The sequence below is a fragment of the Plectropomus leopardus genome, chromosome 5 (genome assembly GCF_026936395.1).
Source record: "Plectropomus leopardus strain MGB_pleo_1.0 chromosome 5, ASM2693639v1, whole genome shotgun sequence".
NCBI classification, from domain to species: domain Eukaryota; kingdom Metazoa; phylum Chordata; class Actinopteri; order Perciformes; family Serranidae; genus Plectropomus; species Plectropomus leopardus.
In genome coordinates, this window is record NC_142180.1 from 22,328,969 (window position 1) to 22,349,622 (window position 20,654).

At 42.8% G+C, this 20,654-nt stretch overlaps 1 protein-coding gene across 1 annotated transcript; it reads left to right on the top strand.

Annotated features, from left to right (window-relative positions):
* Nucleotides 1–216: 216 nt before the first annotated feature.
* On the top strand, nucleotides 217–15,853 carry enc3 (ectodermal-neural cortex 3). Its single transcript, XM_042483763.2, has 4 exons — nucleotides 217–515; nucleotides 2,268–3,302; nucleotides 3,865–4,640; nucleotides 14,402–15,853. Exons 2-3 carry the CDS (start codon nucleotides 2,280–2,282, stop codon nucleotides 4,609–4,611), a joined length of 1,770 nt encoding a protein of 589 aa, XP_042339697.2. The 5' UTR covers nucleotides 217–515; nucleotides 2,268–2,279; the 3' UTR covers nucleotides 4,612–4,640; nucleotides 14,402–15,853.
* The last annotated feature ends 4,801 nt before the right edge of the window (nucleotides 15,854–20,654 follow it).

Below are 20,654 nucleotides of genomic sequence, written 5' to 3' on the forward strand. Positions count from 1 at the left end.
TCCTGTGATACTAGAGACAAATTTTTCTTGTGAGCGTAAAGCGAGAGACGCAGCAGGCAGGTAAAACACACAGAGACAGGTGTTTTGCATTCTTTCTGGCAGCGCTATTCTACCATAAAGCTGTGCATTGACCCTGAAGTTTGGATAAGGAATAAAGAAAGCTTTTGCTGCAGAGTTTGAGCCCATTGGCTGATGTGAGGAGGAGTAGGAGGAGCCAGCGTGAACAGCACGGCTGCCTCTGCTCCTTCTCTCCGCTCTGCTCACTGCTCTCCTGCAGGCTGCGTGGCTCGCTGAGAACAAAACAGCGACGCTACAAACTTTATACATTGTTCCTTTCACGCGTTTAAACTTAAAGCGCCGCGCGCAAATGGCTCAACCGTTTCCTCACACTTTAGGATGTGATACAGTTTTAACCTCGGAAAGCGGATTTGTCTAAATCGTGCCACAACCTCAAACAAAACAACGACGGGAACAAGTTGGAGCCGAGATAAAGGAATCCGGATCCGCCTTTCAAGGTAAGCACGAGACGGCTAATCCTGCTAAAAGTGTCGATCACAGAGATACGTGCCGGTTTGACATTTCTCCAACTTCCGAAATGTGAGCGGTTTGGTCGCAGGGTGAAACACGGGAGCCTTTGATGTGGGCTGATTGTAGCAGGCTGGATGTTTGCAGGCTAACTTTGGAGGAAAGTTGAGCGCATGCTGAAGTGCTGACCGTAGTTTCACATTTACTGCACAAAACGAATTGGATTTCACGCTGAGTCCCCCCACGGAAGTCCACAGTCCCCCTTTCAGTGGGATTGAATAGCCGACTTAAATTTATCTGCTATGAAACAATGGAGGCTTTAAAGCGGAAGATATTTATTTGGTCGTTTTCAAGTTGTGGACAGTCTTTATTAACCTACTGTGCCTTGCTAATATTATTACCAACTGGTTATTGCGTAATTACATTATGTGCAATAGTTTTGGGCCAAGTTAATCTTTGCTATATTAACAAAGTTATAATGTTCATGCATATTGATTTCTCAGTAGTCTTTTTACTAAAATACAACCAGAACATACAGGGATATATGTACAGCATTGAAAACGCAGATATTTCAAAATTAAGCAACTTAAACAGGCTAAAGGTGCAAATTTTTAGTGTGACCATAAGCACTCTTTGGCAGACAATATAAAATGTACAATACTAATCTGGTGTATTTACACCAGGTTGCACTCAAGACATGTCTAAAGTTCAATATTGATTGTTTGAGCTACCTTTTGTTATGGTTGTGCGGTCCATGTTTGGTCTTTATCCCTTTCTTTGTTGAGCGTTACGTACACAATTTGTAACATGATCTGACTTTTTTGTTGTTTTAATGCTTTGTATATGTTCCCTGTATTCTTTGCATCTTAACAAAGAGACTAAGAAATACATGTATGTGTATCCCCATTACAACTATGCTATTTCTGGTTCCATTTGCATAGTAATGTATATTTATTAATTATTCAATATTACTTCTCTGTAACATGCAATCTTAAATTCAGCATAAGCACCCTCCCATGTAACTGCAGTGGCTGCGGGCCTGTCTAAATCCACTGCAGATGATCAAAAGATAGATTTCATCTGTTGCACTGTGGTTACATAATTTCATCCTCAAGGAGCTGGACTGAGGTGTCACATCTTATGTGGGCTTGAAAGCTGGCACCATGTGAACCAGCGGAGGAACAAGCTGGAGGGAACTGATTGGCTCTGGCTGCAGTTTGTGGTGACTCACAGCCGTGAAATGTTTATAGGGGTGGAAGATGTGATATAGGGCAACACACCTAGGTGTTATGTGTTTGCTTAGCATTAATTACAGGAGGAAGGTTGAATTAAATGGCAGTTAATGTTGCTCATTTGTTTTCACATCTTTTGAGACTTGAGGCACTGATGTGTGTGTTTTATGGTGTAAATCTCCGTGTACAGACACTGGTTTTGTGTGGGAGTGCCCCTTATCTGATCTCTTTTCATCTTCGCAAGCTGAAGTTTATTTCCGTTGTTACTCAGCGTACTGATAGGAGTATTTTATTTCTTAACAGCCCATTCATCAGCTGTTGGCATAGTGAGTTTTGTTTAATCATATAGTGGGAGGAGTGTTTATGGTCACATTAAAAGGAGGGCGCATGACCTGACGAAATTACTTCCTCATGTCCCGCTGTTATAAATGGTTGAATTAAACAAATATAAAGGAGTGGCCCCTTCTAACTGTGCTTATTTTTTATGCTCTTTTTTTTATCCTCCTCCAGGTTCAAGTCAAGATGTCTGTCAGTAACCACGAAAACAGGAAGTCTCGCTCTAGTTCCGGCTCCATGAATATCCAACTCTTCCACAAGACGTCCCACGCGGACAGCTTACTAACTCAGCTCAACCTGTTACGCAAACGAAAAGTCTTCACAGACGTCATCCTGAAGGCCGGAAACAGGTCCTTCCCCTGCCACCGGGCCGTCCTGGCCTCCTGTAGCCGATATTTTGAGGCCATGTTTAGCGGCGGGCTTAGGGAGAGCCGTGACGCTGAAGTCAACTTCCACGACTCTCTACATCCAGAGGTGCTTGAGCTCTTGCTCGACTACGCCTACTCGGCCAGAATCATCATTAACGAAGAAAATGCTGAGTCGCTTCTGGAAGCCGGAGACATGCTTCAGTTTCACGACATCAGGGACGCAGCGTCAGAATTTCTAGAAAAGAACCTCCATCAGTCAAACTGTTTGGGGATGATGCTGCTGTCAGACGCCCATCAGTGCCAGAGACTGTTCGAGCTGTCATGGAGGATGTGTCTGGCAAACTTTGCAACGCTCTTTAGGACTGAGGACTTCCTCAGCCTACCCAGAGATAAAGTCCAGGAGCTGATCCTCAGTGAGGAGCTGGAGGTGGAGGACGAGAGCCTAGTGTACGAGGCTGTTATCGACTGGGTCAAAGCCGACATGGAGCACAGGCACAGCGAGCTGCCTGAGCTGCTGCGATGCGTCCGCTTGGCGCTGCTCCCTGAAACGTACCTGCTGAAGAATGTTGCATCAGAGGAGCTGGTGATGTGTCATAAAGTGGGCCGGGAGATTGTTGAAGATGCCGTACGGTGCAAAATGAGGATCCTGCAGAATGATGGTATTGTGACAGGGTTCTGCGCCCGACCAAGGAAGGTTAGCCAGGCCCTGCTGCTGCTCGGAGGACAGACGTTCATGTGTGATAAAGTCTACATGATCGACAACAAGACGAAGGAGATCACCCCCAAAACAGACATCCCCAGCCCCAGGAAGGAGTGCAGCGCCTGTGCTATTGGTTGCAAGGTGTGTATATGGTTTTTACATGAAAAGAGAACCCCAGTAATGAGTCCTAAAACCTGGAAAAATTAGTATCTTAGCTCCTGCTGTTCCCTTGTCTCAAAGTCAACTTCTGAACTTTGAAGAGTTTACATGTTTTTAAAAAAAGATGCTTGCTGACAAGTAACTAAATGAAACCACAGAATGTCATCATGCTGAACACATTACAGTCTCGTAGCGGTGGCGACACAACCATGATGTAGTTTGTATTAGCCTAGCAGTAGCTTTTTACTTCTGGTGACTGAAGTTAGGCTTTAAATGTGCTGAAAGTAGTGTTCATTTGTGAAGATTATCTTGTTGAACAAAACATGTAAGTATCATAAACATTTGTTTACCACTGAGCTAATTTTCTGCATTGAACCAGAATCCAATGGAAAAATCCCATAGGCTTTTTGATGAAAGAACCAGGGCGACTTATGTTTCAGAGGTGGCCTGCAGAAAATGTCATCCCTGGGGCACTCTGTATGTGCATCTTAATGTAATGTTCTGTAGAGGTATACACAATATGACTTCTCTTTATGTGTCACAGGTTTATGTTACCGGAGGACGTGGCTCTGAAAACGGAGCCTCCAAAGATGTCTGGGTCTACGACACATTACACGACGAATGGTCCAAAGCGTCACCTATGCTGGTTGCCAGATTCGGACACGGGTCTGCAGAGCTCGACCACATGCTTTATGTTGTGGGAGGACACACTTCGCTTGCAGGATCCTTCCCTGCATCTCCATCTGTGTCCCTCAAACAGGTGGAACAGTACGACCCTCAGAATAATAAATGGACCCTGGTGGCTCCGCTCAGGGAGGGGGTGAGCAATGCTGCTGTTGTCGGTGCCAAAAACAAACTTTTCGCCTTCGGGGGCACCAGTGTAAACAGAGACAAATACCCCAAAGTGCAGTGCTTTGACCCTTGCCAGAATCGATGGTCTGTGCCAGCTGCTTGTCCACAGCTGTGGCGTTACACCGCAGCGGCTGTGGTTGGTAACCACGTCGTGGTGATCGGAGGTGACACCGAGTTCTCAGCCAGCTCTGCTTACCGGTTCAACAGCGAGACGTACCAGTGGTCAAAGTTTGGAGATGTGACTGCAAAACGCATCAGCTGCCATGCAGTGGCGTCAGGAAATAGACTATATGTGGTTGGGGGCTACTTTGGGGCTCAAAGGTGTAAGACACTAGACTGTTACGATCCATCATCGGACTCTTGGGACAGCGTGACCAGTGTGCCCTACTCACTCATTCCCACTGCCTTCGTCAGCACATGGAAGTACCTCTCAGCGTAGAGAGAGACGCACTGACTGAGGTTTCTACGGTGAGTAATTGTAGTTTCCTTAAACTGACACAAACAAACAAAATGTCAATTATATGTGCTATTCATAGTGTCCCTGGTATTGCCAAATAATATATAAGAACTCGCCTTATGGAAACAAAAATATCCTCAGATAACTCACAAAACACAGTTACTTAACAGAGGTGAATGTCAGTTTGAACCGGGCAAGGCCAGTTTTAAAGCCCCTCACTGTGTTCAGGGTTGCCAGTGGTTACAGTTACACATTATCTAGCTCCTGTGACGGCCGGGTGTTGGATAAACATGGTGCAGTCCTGGTTTAGAGCGCAGGAGGAATGTCAGCGGTGCTGGTAATTACAGAGCGAGGGCTACAACACAAGACCTCTGTCACTGACAGGAGCGAGGTGGGAAGGCAGAGATCAGGTCTGTGCTTGTAGTGGGCCGGGTGCTAACTGACTGCCGAGCATGAGTCAGAACCTTAAAACAGTTGCGGGTTATAAGAGGTGATGTGTTGCACAGTGTGAAACATATGGAGATCTTGGGGCCAGAGGAGCACAAGGAGCCTTCGGGGGGACATAATAGCCAAAACATACCTTTTAGTAGCTTGTTTAGGTGCGATACACCATTTACTTTTACATGATTGAAAAAAATAATAATTCCCTAAAAAGTTCACTGCACACTTACCGATATAAGTCAGTTTTTTCCCCAGTAAAAGTAATACTTAATCCATACAGCACCTTTCTCAAAGTTCTTTAAAGGACAAAAAGGAAAGTACCATATGTGCAGACAGACGGCAACTCTCATCAGTAATCTTATCAGGAATTCAAGAGAGGAGGTGGTGGGGGGGATACATCTCAAGGGTATGAAAATATGATCGACTCAGATGTAACATACCATATCAGTGAAGAATTGCTCGGCCTTATCTGCCTGAAAGAAGGACAGGTGGCAGTTTTTTCGACTTCATGCGAGATAAGAGATGATACATTTTTCCTGAGGGGTGTTCAGGTTTCCACACAGGCTGAGGATGGAAGGGTGGAGGGCCTGGTAGACAAAACAAGAAGATGTGCACATGTTGTTTTGAAGGTTTTGCTGGTTGTTTTCACATGTGCATGGCTAGTTTTAGGTTTCATGACGTGAGGCTTGTCCTGTGATCCTATTATAGCACTGATGCAATCAATGGAAAACCATTCGTTGCTGCAGTAGTCATTGGGTTTGCTTTTTAAAAAAGCCCAGACTCCTCTGCATCTTTTTATTGTTGGTTTTGTGGTTTTATGTTTATAGGAAGTTTTATTATGCTGACTGCATTCGCTAAAGAACTTTCGCAAAGCACATGTCTGTCCTTATGTTATATATTGTGCTATAGGTTCAGTGATTCAGTGCAGGCCATTTGACATAAAACTCCAGTCTGCCATTAAGGAAAACGGATGCCCACAGTTAAAGCAATAGTTCACTCAAGCAGCATTTACATTTTGAGAAGGTTGAAATTACCCTCATATTTGTCTTTTTAACATAAGGCCAGCTAGTGTAGTTTAGCGCACACACTGGAAAAGGAGGGAAACTGCTAGCCTGGCTCTGTCTGAAGGTAACAAATGGTGCGATACATTTGTACTGGGTATTCGTAATTTCTGAGTTCCCACCTCTCTAATCCCCAATTCAAAATCCAATATGACCACACTGTGTGTCAATGGAAGCGAAAGCTGTTGTAATATATAGTTTATTCGCTATTCTGTCTTGCTTGTGTCTCAGTAAAACAGTATTATACACAATTACGTCCAACTTCTATCTTTGGGCATGTTCCTACAGCGACATTACAAAGCTTGTAACGATTATAGACCGACAGACTACTCCATAATAACCTAATTAAGCCCTGTGATACAGAGCATGCATACTCAAACAAATCTAATACTGAAGATGTATTCATTTTTTTTTTCTCCCACAAACATTAAAATGACATTTGTCCTCTTCAAAAAAATAAAAAATAAAACAACAAAAAAATGAATATCTGAATCGCCAAATTGAAACAGATTACCTACCTAATTAACAAATGTTTGAATAGCCAAATATTCGGGTCCAGCCCTGGCTGACAGAAATCGACTGTATGTAATACACTGACTAAGGATAAGAACCTCAAGCAACCCCATTTCTAAAACTCCAAACTATCCCTTTTACAGTTAAAAATCAACTCAACTTCTTTCTTGTTGCCAAGAAGAAATTCCATCAGTCTCAGTCATGTAAAAAAATAAAGAGCCCTGAAGAACTGACGTGAATGCAAAACAACTGCTTTCTCTGTTGGGCAAATGGCAAAGTGACTCTGAACAAGCTCCTTTTCTGCTGCCAAGAACTTTGAAAGCAAAGCTGAGTGGAAGCAAGTGAGAGGCAGAGAGCTTATGTGTGACTTGTGTCTACAGTAAACAGCTGGATATGATGGAGCTGGGGGATTAGCATTATGGGGCTGCTGGTATGGACCGCTAGCTTTGGTTTTTTTGGCTGGGATAGAGACAGACAGGCTGGCTATGAAAGATCAAGGCACCGCATCCTTATGAACTCTTGCAGTGACGGTAGCTACCATCCTGCTGCTGTCGGCTGCCTCTCTGTTTAATTACAGCAGACATGGAAAAAGCTCAGATTTCCAGCTTGTTAAGCAGGCGTCCTACCCTGACGCTGGTCGACTCTGTCTCACCCAAGACACGGGGGCTTTTGAGGAGAACTGAAGTGGCAAGAATTTCGGGAGCACAAATACGCACATATAGAGAGAGAGGGGGATGTAGTGGAGAGCGAGTAAGACCAGGAGACAGCTATATTCAGCACCATTTGGCAGCCGAGACTAACGCCTGCCTAAAAATACTTCACTCCCGAGGTTGTCAACTTTCAGCTGGGGTCAGAGAGAAAAATAATTGTGTGTGTGCGAGTGTGTGTGCGCAAGTGAGTGTCTGTGTGTGTTCCTTTCATGTTTACGTTGGGGCCGAAAACCACCAGTCAGCTGTTCAAGTATTCACTAGTAGTATTGTGAGCTTTTACGCAGTTGTGAAACCACTCGTTTTCCACTCATACTACTCTGTCTCTCTCACACACACACACACACACACACACACACACACACACACACACACACACACACACACTGAGTCACATTGTTGGCATTGCCTGTCCTTTAAAAAGCCAGCCATCCTTACTCTAATTCGGGAGGAATGAAGGTGTGGCCTGAATTCCCATTAGTACAGATTTGTAAATGTTGCCTCGTGTTTCAGGCCGTTCAGTTGTCCTGGAAGTTTGCGTGGCGTGAATGGGATTACCAGCATTTTCATCACCATCTACTGTAGTTTGTGGCCTTGTGCATTTCCACCAGATGTGTCTGACCACAGACTCCAGAGCCAAGCCAGAACCCACTGTTGATGGAAAAGTATTTGTTAACGTCAAAGCATTATGGTTTGTGTTTGTTATGGTCCAGGCGGGATAAGTAAATAACTTTTTAGGCAAAAAACACAAAGAACTAAATACAGTTTTATTGTAATATTTTGACTATTGCTTGTAGAATCTTAAAGGGGTAGTTTAGTTTGAAGTAGGGTTGTATGAGGATCTTATCCATAGACTGTGTTTTACAAACAGTAGCTGTCAGTCAGTAAACCCCCAGTTTTTTAGAGTCAGACTGGGGTCCCACATGGAAGCTAAGCAATCTACTGCTTTGGATATGGGGCCAGCAACAAAAAGTCCCACCTAAAAAAGCCAGTACCAGTTTAGATATGTGCTTTATTGAGTATTTTTTCACTACGTTATCTTCATGTCAGACAGCAATTTTCTATGGAAAAATGAAGCCGTTATATCGCTCTCTTTAAATGAACTGCATGAAGAGAAACGGTGATTTAACATCGATAAACACAGGAGCTGCTGGTCTGCCGCTGCCTTGATCAGTTAGTCTGTTCATGTTATCGTGTGACTTTGGTGTTTTAAAGAGTTAGTTCAGACTAACCAGTAGCACAATAACACAAACTAACTGGTAGACCAGCAGCTGTTGTGTTCTAGACTTATAGTTTTTCTCAATTGAGTCTGGCGGCTTTGACAAGAACATAGATAGGGAACTGAAGCTATAAACGTCTTCCTCATTTTAAAAGGTTGTCTGACAGCACGAAAAAGCATTTAAAATATCCTTAATCAAGTGTAAAATAGATTCCGTTAAGGTGGTACTTTATTAGGTGGATAAAATATGTTTTGTTGTAGCCTCCATCCACAGCGGTAGATATTCATGTCAAACTCGAGCCTGCGTCTTCAAACTGAGAGCATGCAGACTGACATCTACTGCACATAATACACAGGCTGTGGAGTAACAACCCCGCTTTGAGAAATTGGGGCTTTAAATCGCATATTCAGGGTGTTTTGTACATTGTAGGCAGAGTACCATAATGCTGTGATCTGGTCATTTGTTGGTACCAGACTGCAGGCAGACAGGATGTAACTGGAGATCGCTGCACAAAGTTCAGGACAATCTCTCCCTCTCCTTTTAAATCGATGAAATATAACAGCCCCAGAGATGACTTTTATTCATGATGGAGCCTTTGTTTTCTTATCCCTCACCTTCCTCCTTTATCCTTAGCCCTCCCTCCCTCCTCATCACCCCTCTCCGCTCCTAAAAATCACAGACATAAGCAGCATTGTCTTTTTTTAACGGCTTCAACTGAAGCCCTTATGAGGTGGGCACGGCTCTGTGTGATAGGGTACACCTGGAGAGGTCAGGGGCCAGAGAGGGAGTCCTCAGCGGGCTCTCTGCTTCCCCAGACAGCTGCTGTAAAATGGAAAGGTCACAGTGGGATCAGGGAGGAGGAGTGCAGAGGCCCCAGTCACTCAATACTAATGTTTTATTAATGCCTCGCTGTGAGGGCCACCAGGAACACAAGCTGAATGAGGCTTTTATTGTGGCATCTGTGTACAACAACTATCCCCCCCAAACTCCCCCCTCTTCCCTCAGACACACAAATACACAGTCAGAGTTAGCACGTGCACACACACTTCGTCTTCAGTCCCTCGAGTAATCAATCTGCCACATTACAGCCCTCAGCACGGCTGCTTAAATTTGCATAAACCTAATGGTGTTTTTATTGGTCTTTTCTCCATGCCGCGAGTAACAAAAAGGAAAAGGGAAAAAGATGCTCAAAATGGCTGAATAATCACCCAGACTAATTTGATTACGCCCTTAAAAAGAGGCGAGCTGTCATACAGTTACAGGGGCCTCCTCAGTAAGCCAGCTGGGATGGGACAGAGTGTGTCTGCCTGGTAATTAATCTGAATTACGTAATATTTGCGCCTCTGAAGTATTGCCGAAGTGGCGCGTATTCAGTCACAGAGACGCTCTTTGTTCTAAGTCTTAAACAGGACTTTCTGCAAGGATTCATCAAGACTCTCTTTGCAGCTGCGCCGAGATACTTGTGTCCCTGAGCTCACTCGAGTCCTTTATCTGTCCCTGAAAACAATGCAAACTCATGTAAATGAAGTGACTGATTCATACGTTAGTCAATACAGTGCAATTCTTTGTGGTCATTAGTAAACATGGCACAGGCCTTGTTGGACACAAGGGACAGATAAAGAAAGAGGAGTCAGCTTTAGTGTGGTGCATCATGGGTAATTTGGCCACAAGAAGATGCAGATGGGGTCCAAGGTGTGTAAAGATTAAATAAAGAAGGAAATGAAGTGTTGATGCAGGTGCGTTCCTTTGAAAAATGTAACCTAGGCCTCTTTAGTCAGAGAGATGGCGCTATAGGGCCGCTACGCATTTTTACACAGAACCAACTTGTGATTTTTGATAGCATGCCAGCATCCCAGGCAGCAAAAGAGTGACAAAACATTGTCTACCCAATTTACAGACATTCTCTGCTGCTGTTTTTCTTCTTTAATTCAGCTGCTAACTGCTTCTAGCGGCGTTTTAAATCTTCTGACGGAGGGAGCAAAAGCAAACTTTAAGATCCAGCTCAATGAATGATTTAAGTTGACTTTCACTGTGCCTGGCATTCTGCTGCTCCGTCTGTGCCCAGAGTACACTCTTTGACTTTAGAGTGTGGTGCAATGAATAACTGAACACTATGCCAATAGCACTCCTAATTATCGGTCATGCTATAAAAATCTAAAATGGCGGCAGATGTTTTAATTGTGGCGGGCTGCCACAAAGCAGTGAATGTGTGGAAAACCCTGCATCACACATCATCAAAATGTCCCACCTGTCTTGTTCATGATCCCGTCCTCCCAATTGTGCCTTGTATACAACGGCAAGGTGGAAAAACAGCATTCCCGCCTTGAACAGGCAGTTTAAACGGGGCTTTAGTCCTGGTGTGTGCTCTTTGAACCAGACAGTGGGTCATTATTGAATCACAGAAAGGCTTGGTCATTGGTCATCATTTTCTTTTGTCAAACTCAATCTGGCGTTACTCCCATGCGGAGGAGGAAGATAAGTGATGAGAGCAGACAGACTGAGGCAGGTTAAACCTCAGAGTGCCAGATCCAATCACTTCATATAGTCCCAGCCCATCTGTTTGGTCCGCTGAAGGACACGCGGACTCCCTCCATCACTCCAAGCATCACACTGCGGTTGCTGGAGCGGACCAGACCAAAGACACACTCGGGGCATCTGGGTACTTTCTGGGTTACAGTAATTAACCCTGCCACCTGTTGGCACTCCAGACACCTTACTCCCTGTTGGCAGAAGGAAGTTGGATTCCTGAAGATCGATTTTGTTATTTTGGTGCAGTGAAAGTTTAAAAACAAAGTTTGAATGCACATCAGGATGAGTTTGTCCCTATAGACAAATGTGGGTTTATTTGGATGGAAAGTGAACAGTGTGGCTCCTGCAGCTCAGTGGTGAGTATAATTGACCTTGACATGACAGGTAATAATGACGGGACTGTGAGGCCGTCTGGAGCTCATTTCTAGTGACAGCGGGACCCTTGTTGTGGCTCAGGGAGCTGAAGTTTGATGATGTGAGGTCGACAGGGTTTTTGACGGATGTACTGATGATGACGGACACATAACATTTGTTGTGTATCCGCCTGGAATGTAGTCGAATGTTTTTATTCCCACTCTGGGCTGTTATTGATTGTTTTATTCAAGTTCATTAGTGTGCAAGAAATCTGAGCAAAATCTGGTTTTAACTGCATGATTTTTACTTGACCTTGGTTGAGAGATCATGCTTGTGTCTTAACATCGTGCATTATGTAAAAGCCCGATCTCTTTACAGTAGATAGAAATAGAGGGCTAAATTTAAAGCTGCAACTCTTATGAAACAGTGATATTGTGGTAGTTGGAACAGAGCGGCAGAGTATTGAAGATTCGGAGACATGCTCTTCATCATCCAAACTTGAGAGAGATTAGACCGAGAGCAGCAGCAGAACTCCAGAAGTGCAGGCAGTGACCCGCGTACATGTACACAGAGAGAGAGCAGCAATGGAAACTTCCATTAGGCCTGCAGATGCATGTGATACAATAAATGCTGCTGCTGCTGCTTTGATCGGGAGGGGTGAGCTGAGTTTATCTTGTGTGCTGTTACTAGTCGGTTTCAGGGATGGGAATTGAGCTAGTATACTATTTTGGCATCAGCGGAAATGTCTCCATAGCACTGAGTATAATAAGATGTCAAGCGCTGAAACCTGGCACCAAATGTCTGGTTACACTTGTAATCTTGTTTACTTATTCTGTGATTACTTATGCCACATTTCCACTACATGGTACGGCACGACTCCGCTCAACTCGTTCTTATCTGGTTTTCCATTTACAATAGTTGCAGATAGCACAAGTACCTGATACTTTTTTTGGTACGGTTAATGTTCAAAGAGAGCTGTGCCGACAGTAGATGGTGGAGTTAAAGCACTTATTGGTCAGAAAGAGTTGTCAGTGGTGCAACATGGGACATCATGCAGAAACACATTATTTTTGAATTGCCGAGCTACTCTTACTAGTGATCGCAACTTTTTAAAATTCACTCAACTCAGATTTTAACAAATTACAGCTTGCTAAACTACACCGTACAATTGACGAAGTGAAGATGTTTTCCGTTTGGTGGCAGATGAAAGGATACAGTGAGAGCTCTGTTGGAGATTATGTCAGTGTGTGGGTGTCACCATGGCGACCAGCTAAGAATCTTGGCCTCTTTTAGGGGGTACTATCTGCAGAGGAAAATGAAATACAGAGTACCTTGTACCAGAGGTCAGCTAAGTCGAGCTGAGCCATAACATGCAGCGGAAATTCGGCATTAGGTCCACTACTTACTTATCGTAGATTAAAGAAATATTTTACTGGTTGCCGAGCAACCTCACAGTGCTGATAAGACAACAAGGAAACCTTCAATAGAAGTGGCACCAAAGTCTGATACAACGTAAAATTTGAATGTCCTCTTTTATAGTGTTTTTATAACCCATAAACCACTGAGAAGGGCCAAGAAGTAGATTTTTACTGTACATAACCCCCCAAAAAACAACATCTTGTCATTTTTACAACTAAGTTGTTTTAATGAAAAAGCAAAGGAGACCATATTTAGAGGTTTTCGTCAGAGGCAGGCTAAGCTAAGCTAACCACCTGCTGGATATAGCTTTATATTTAATAAAAAAAAATATGAGAATACTATTTTTTTTCTTGGGAAGGAAGCAAAAGTAGCATACTATTTCTTTATTCTATTTTTTCTGAAAATAAAGCATTGAGGGGAGTAGTAACCAGCCCTACGGTTGGTTTGTGCCTTGATCAGGAAATGAGCAATGGTTTTTCTATTTTCATTTTTCTCGTCTTGTACTTCAGTTTTAGCATTCAGGTTTATAACAAATACTGTAGATTGCATTGCATCAACCTGACGGTAATTTTTCCAGAGTTTAAATGTGTAAACAGATAGTTTTCCAGCTGCTTCTTGCTCTGAAACTTGTTTGTAACCTATTTCTGTCTCTCTGTTGTGGCTCCAGCAGAGCAGGGCTGTGGCTGTGTCCCACTGTTCTGCTTCAGGCGATGTATTCACAACAGTAACAGATGCGTATGGATCAGTTGGGGCTTCAGTAGTATCAGCCAGCTTTGTCAGGCATGGAAATGAGAAGTCATTAAGTTATCCAAACAAGCCCCCAGCAGAGCCTGCCTGTAACTGTCAACTGTCTTTCTCTTGAAATAGTGAGCACATACATCATACATCCGTTTCAACAGATATGCGTTATCATAAAAAAATATGCAAATTGGAGGTTAAAGTTTCTCTCCAACCCACCCCCACCCTTTAATATCCAGTGGAACATTCCTTCATAACAGCAGGGGAGGGAAATTAAATACTGAAGTATCTCAGGTTGCAGAAAAAAGGCAGAGATGAGAGACTGCAGAGAATGCACAATGTTTGGAGTAAATATTGTGCTTCACACATTCAGGAATTTGAAAATTGAACCTCAAGAAAGCCTCTTACAGTACGAATTATCTCCGGATAAAGCAGATGAACAGATGGTTTTGGTATATGTGTTCACTCCAGAGAAGCTTATTTTTGCAGCGTGGGGTCCTCTCCGCTGCCACATATTTATTACCTAGCGACATAAATGGCTTGAGCAGCTTAATCCCACATGCCAGGAGGACTTTAGTTAAATAGCGCCCCATCCTGAGGCATTATTAACGCTATGTGGGTAAGCCTGATAAAATGGCATGGTGATAAGCTGATGTGCAGCCCGGAGGACCAAAGTCTCTGCATTCCTCTCGGCTCCCTGAGAATGTCCAGGCGGCCCTGGTGGTCATGTGGCCATACAGCATAGTTCACAGGACCTAAACATTAATCTCCCTCTTGTCTCTTTCTTCAGATCAGCCGGGGTGTCTGGTATGAGGGCATGTGTCTCCCTTCACTGGCTGCACGTTTGTGTATTCCTGCTGTGGCTCCATCCAGCCTGATGCACATTATCTTCATCTGAAGGTCCTGGAGACAGCCCAGAGACTGGAAGTCTGCGAGCTGATCTGTTTACTCGAACTTCTTGTGTAACTTTCCCATGTAGCCACTTCGCCTGAGCTGGACTCGTTGCCATGTATACTGCATATATAACATGCAAAGCACAGACAGGAAGCAGACTGATCGCCAATGGATGTGTGCTCTCCAAACTTATCTCTCTCCTGGGGCGAATCGACTTATGTGACTGTATCGGCCCTGCACTGCTCCGCTGACTCACTCCATCATCTCGCCAGTAGATTACCAGTTTAACTCACTGTGTAAGGACTCATTAGTGTCTTTCACTGACATGTTTTTCTACAGTGAACTAAAAAAGAAAGTCAGCCGGTCCTTTTGTTGTGGTTTCTCTCCCCTCCTGACACTAGGCGTTTACTCAGGTGTAATTTATTTGGACTGCTGATAGACTGAATTAGACCTTTGCTATGCCAGGCGCACGGGGAAGGAGAGAAGACATTTGGGGAAGTGTATGATTTTGTGCACAGAAACAATCTTCCTGTCTGTATTTTTAGGCTTTGGACTTGGGCTTCCCTCAATTTTGGTAAGCTAAATCTGTATCTTCCTCCTCGACTTAAAATACACACTCGCAAGAGAGAATGTGGCCCGTTACGGCTGAAGAAGATACTTTTCTGTTTCAAGAAGTTATTTCAAGCTTTGTCTTTTTTTGTGTGTGTCTCAGGGTTATGTGTAGTTTTGCCTGAATTTGTTCAAGGAAGGGTAACCTCTGTTTATTTTTTTTTTGTGAATGTACTATTTTGTGAAAAGCAGTTTAACAGAACTCTTATTTTAGACATTCTTACATTGTTTTGCCAAGTGTAAATGTATGATTACGCTTAATGGCAGTGGTCATATTCAAAACGTAAATGTTGCCAAAACCTGAATAACTAACCTTCGTGTCATTCTGGATTTAAATAACAAAAGCTAAGTGTGTCCAAAGTAGTTGAGAAATACTTTGTAGCTATATTATTTTTTCATTTCATATTTCAGGATCTTTAATGGAAGTCTTGCATCTGTATAGTTTGTATATTTGCTTTGTAATGACCTTGTAGAAGCCTTTGATTTGCACATTTTGTACAAAGAAATCTCTTACCGGTCTTAATTTTGTATCTTTGTCTTAACCCAGTGTGAATAATCAAAGCATTTTTGTAGCAATTTGTTTATCTTTGAATGATTTTCATTTGCTCTGTGTGCAAGTTTTCCAATATATCAAAGTATTTAACAAGTACACTGATATATTAAGCTATTACTGACACACCATCTGTTACTTCATGTTCTACAGCTAATAACTCGTCAATAAATATATTGTTAAAATATATTGTCCGTTGTTTGTCCCCTTTGTTTTCCAGGGAATGAGTGGAATTCAGCAGATGTGTCATAAAACAGCGTGGGCAGCCATATAATCACACAGGTACTCTTAACGTTCCCGGCATAGTTTCCAAACGCAGGTTAGGAGTGGGTTTGGTATTTACCAGGAACACCCGTCTCCTTCCTCCTGTCTGTGTGTGCACACTTCAGATCCAGTGAGATGAACAGTGTATGCTCTGTCTCTCTCATAATTCCCCCCTTGTCGTAGCGATATCACACATTCTGGTTACGTGGAATGTGAAGTGCAGGCCTCTGCTGCTCTGGCACTCACATGCAGAGGTGGAAGAAATGCTCAGATCTTGTTCTGAAATGCAATATTCTGTTACAGGTAAAGGGCATAGACTCTAATTAAGTAAAAGTACAAAAAGTGTTGCCATCAAATTATGCAAAAATACAAGAAGTATAAGTACTCTTTGAGCAGAATAATGTGTTAATATTTTATAATTAGTGATGCATGAATGTGTTTGTCACTTAAATGTTGAAGCTGTTAAAGGTGAAGTTCAGTTTAACTACTTTATGTACTGCTGGAAAGCTTGTAAATTTCCTCCTGTGGATCAGTTAAAGGTATACTAAGCAGATATTGTTGGTTACTGTTTCTAGGCAGTATTGCATTTTAAAGGGAAAGCCAACCTCAGATTCACTACAGATATAATTGTGTTTTTGGCATAATGTCCTCAACTTTTAAGAGTTTAGTTCTGGATATGTGCTGCTCATGGTATGGAAACTGATTGCGAAAGTTTTATAATGCCCTGACATCACCTGTGCTCTGTACTGAACACAGAAAATAAAAGACTGACTGACTGACTGAGGCAGACAGCAGGGTCGCTGTTGATAAATAAACCACCACACACTTCCAGTAGGCCATAAGTGCTAATGAAGAGGGATTACTTTTGTATGAGTCTAACATGCGGCAACCTCCGAGGCTGAAAAATGAAGCCGATGTAAATGTGTCTAAAACTGCAGTTCCTTGAACAGCCACTTGAGGCTGGCTCCAGAATCCATTCAATCCCATAGACCCCCATGTTAAAATGCCCAATTGTGCAGCAGATTAACATATTTACAGCTTGGTACGAAAAATGGTTTTGGACACTGAAGTTAATTTCATTATTCATAACAATTGTATAAGGAGTGAATTTATACATTCACCCATTTACATTTTATTAAATTGCACTTGTATTACAGTACTTAAAAAAGTTTCTTTCCAGTGGTGCTCACATGGAAGATGTGTGGACACATTATAAACCTCAGACCTTGAAGAATGTGCTAATGCCTCTCTGCGTTAGTCACGTGGTGCACCTCCATACCTCTTATTCTGCAGGTTTACTTGAGAAACCGGTGCAGTCCAGACTGGGCGTTGGGTGGGAAGAAGTCTGGTTGGCATGTTTGTGCAGACTGGCAACAGGGAGGAGAAACAAAGAGGAATGTACCCATACTCAGGTTCAGAGAAGCAGCTCTGAATGTCGGCTCAAAGTCTGGAGATGTTTGTGACGTCTTAACTACTGAGATGTGTTGTTTAAACAATCCACTTTAAAATGAGTCATTCCTTGATGGCTTTTCTTCAGTAGCTTATGGTGTACTTTAAATTTCAAATTCTTCCTCTAACTATCGCAAAGTAAATGATTGTCAGAGTGTCTGTCCTCGGAAGACCTGACAACAGATTGTTTCAGTCAGTCTAAAGTTTGTGGGTGAACTAATCATTTGAAAGCTCTTAAGTAAAGCCTGGCCATGATGTCTTTTGGGTTGTCCATCTGTCCGTCCATCCTATTCTTGTGAACAATCTCTCAAAAACGTATTGAGGGAACTTCTTCAAATTTGGCACACACGTCCAATAGGACTCGACAAATTATGAACTGAGTACATTTTGGGGGGGCATAGGTCAAAGGTCACAGTCACTGTGACCTCATCTCTCTCATTCTTGTGAACACAATATTTCAAGAACACCCAAAGGAATTTTTTTTCTTCAAATTTGTCATAAAGGTTCACTCTGACTCAAAGATGAACTGATTAGATTTTGGTGGTCACGATCTTGCATCCGTGCAATTCTTGTGAACACGATATCTTAAGAGCGCTTTGAGGGAATTTCTTCAAATTTGGCACAAACGTCCACTTGGACTTAATTCTGAACTGATAAGAGTATGATGGTCAAAGGTGAAGGTCAATGTGACCTTGCATCTGTCTCATTCTCGTGGACATGTGAAGATGTGAGTGAATCATCCTTGTTGTCACAGACATGGATGTAAACTGTAACAACTTGATGGGTTCACAGAGGCATACAACCATGAAGTGGTATTTGTAGTTTTTTTTATTGGCCCATTATTCCACAACAACGCCAGAGTAATTCTACCAATAGTAGTTTAATAATGTTAATATAGTCAAGAGCTTCTTGACTTAATTGTTGATTTCAAGACAAAGTTGTTGTATTTGAGGACATGTTATGTGGTTGTTTGTGTGGATGTTAATTTTTCATCATCCCTCATCTCCATTTCCACTTGCCAGTTTGCCTGGCTGGAGATGAGATGAGTTACCTTGAGGATGTTCAGGGATGGTGAATGGATGAACACGTATGTCAGTGTGTGTGTGTGTGTGTGTGTGTGTGTGTGTGTGTGTGTGTGTGTGTGTGTGTGTGTGTGTTTGAGACAGAGACAGGAGTAAATGCTTTAGAACACGCAAGGGAAACAGCCTATCAAATGTTTTAAAATTTGTTTGCAAGTTGTGCTGTGGTTGATTTGAATATCACATTAACATTTCCTCGGATATGCTGATTACTGTAACATTATATCCTATTTAAAGATGGAGTGTCATCTTCTAAATGTCTACAAACTTGATAAACAGAAAATATTCAGCAGAATTTGGGTAACAAATTACATAAAATACTTTGGGGAAGCCTCAAAACAAACACTTGACTGACATAATGGAGACACCATTGTTAAATCTTTTCAAAGCCAACCGAAACTACTTCAAAGGCTGCTGTTAATTGGATGTAAACAAGAGGCGGCAACAAAAAATCCCCCTCTGCAGCCATGACATCATGCCTGTAACAGGCTGTGTCCAGTCAAGCATGTGGACATGTTTGTGCCAGCATGGGTACAAAGATTCATCAAAGGTTAATTTATGGATTTTTTAAACACAATGCAGACATGCATAAAAAGATGAAACACCCCTCTGTGAAAAAAGGACCTGGCACTGGACAGCAGGATGAGCAGACCGGTCAATGGCTCCTATTGTGATGCAAAATGTGCAAACTGAGCGATTTCAGACAGATCTCGCCGACAACACAATTAAACCACGGCGAATAAATAGACATTTGAAATTCGGCTGGAGACAAAAGAACTTCAGAGGACGCCAAAACAAAAAAGGGAGGGAGGGAGGAGAAGACAGAGGACAAACTGCCATAACAATCTGGATCCTGCACTGAAAGATACGTGGGGTCTCTGTGCATGTGGGCGTGTGGCTTTTGTGTGCATGTGATTTTACTTAATGTGTGTTTATGTGTGTGTGTGTGTGTGTGTGTAAGAGAGGCGGGGGGAGAGCAATACGGCTTCTTGTTAACCCATAAGAAAGGAGGCAGCGAGGTGGAACGGACAGGGACATTGCACTCTGGCTCTCCACCCAAATATTGGTGTGTGTCTGCTGGCCTGAGACCTCCAGCTGCTCTGGACGAGGACAAAGACGCCTTGATGAGGCCAGAATCGACCTTCTCTCACCTTCCCCAGGGGGTCTGGAGGATGCCCCTGCAGGCCGGCTTTTGAAACCCCACAGCTGAGGGGCAGATCAATATGTACCTTCTGGCAAAAACTGATCTGCAAAAACTGTATATGAATTCAAAACACTGTATAGAGAAAAATGCAGTCCACTGAGTCTTTCGATATGGTTTTTAACTCCGCTACTGCTTCATAGATTCATCGTATTGATTTGATAACATTTGCAGCCGGACTATTAAGAGATCATTTGGTAGGAATATGAGCAATAAAATGTATGTTTACGGAAGGTATCTGTGACTGCACATAGATGTGGAGTGTGTACAGTATGTGCCTGCGTCTGTATGTGTGTTTGAAACTGAAATACCACCAGGAGCTACATGTTAATGCTGTGTACTCCTTCGCAGTCACTCTTACTTAAGTCCCCCTTGCAAATCTCTGTAAAAACTCCAATCGTCCACTCCTAAATTCTCTCTGTCCGAAATTCGGTTTGTTTTATTGTACTTTCTTGGCGTGACTACTGAGGAAGACACCGCGAGCCTGTCAAGCCTCAAAGACTAAATAGTTGCCTATGTTGTCTCCTGTGTTTGTGTCTATGCCAGTTGTGGTGTTAAAAGTGTATCATTGTCTTTCTGTCTTCCCCTCTTTCTCCCCCTCTTTCTCCTGCGTCCCCTCTCTCTCTCTGGTTGTGGGCATCTCTGCTGGCAGCAGCTCTGAGGTTTGGGAGCTGACTGGGTAAGCAAATGAGGAGTAAACAATGTGTGAGACAGACAGACAGTAAGCTAGTTGGACAGCCTAACCACTGGAGCTAATGTAGGGGTTGTCTTGACTCTGCTGTCTGAGAGGGAAGTGTGTGTGTGTTTGTAGCTTATGTATATATATATATATATATATATATATATATATATATATGTGTGTGTGTGTGTGTGTGTGTGTGTGTGTGTTGGGTTTTTTCATGATTTTTGATGACATATTATACGATGTAAGTAGTATGTTGTCCAAAATCACCATATTATATCAGCAAAAGTCATGAAAAACATTATAGTATAGTAT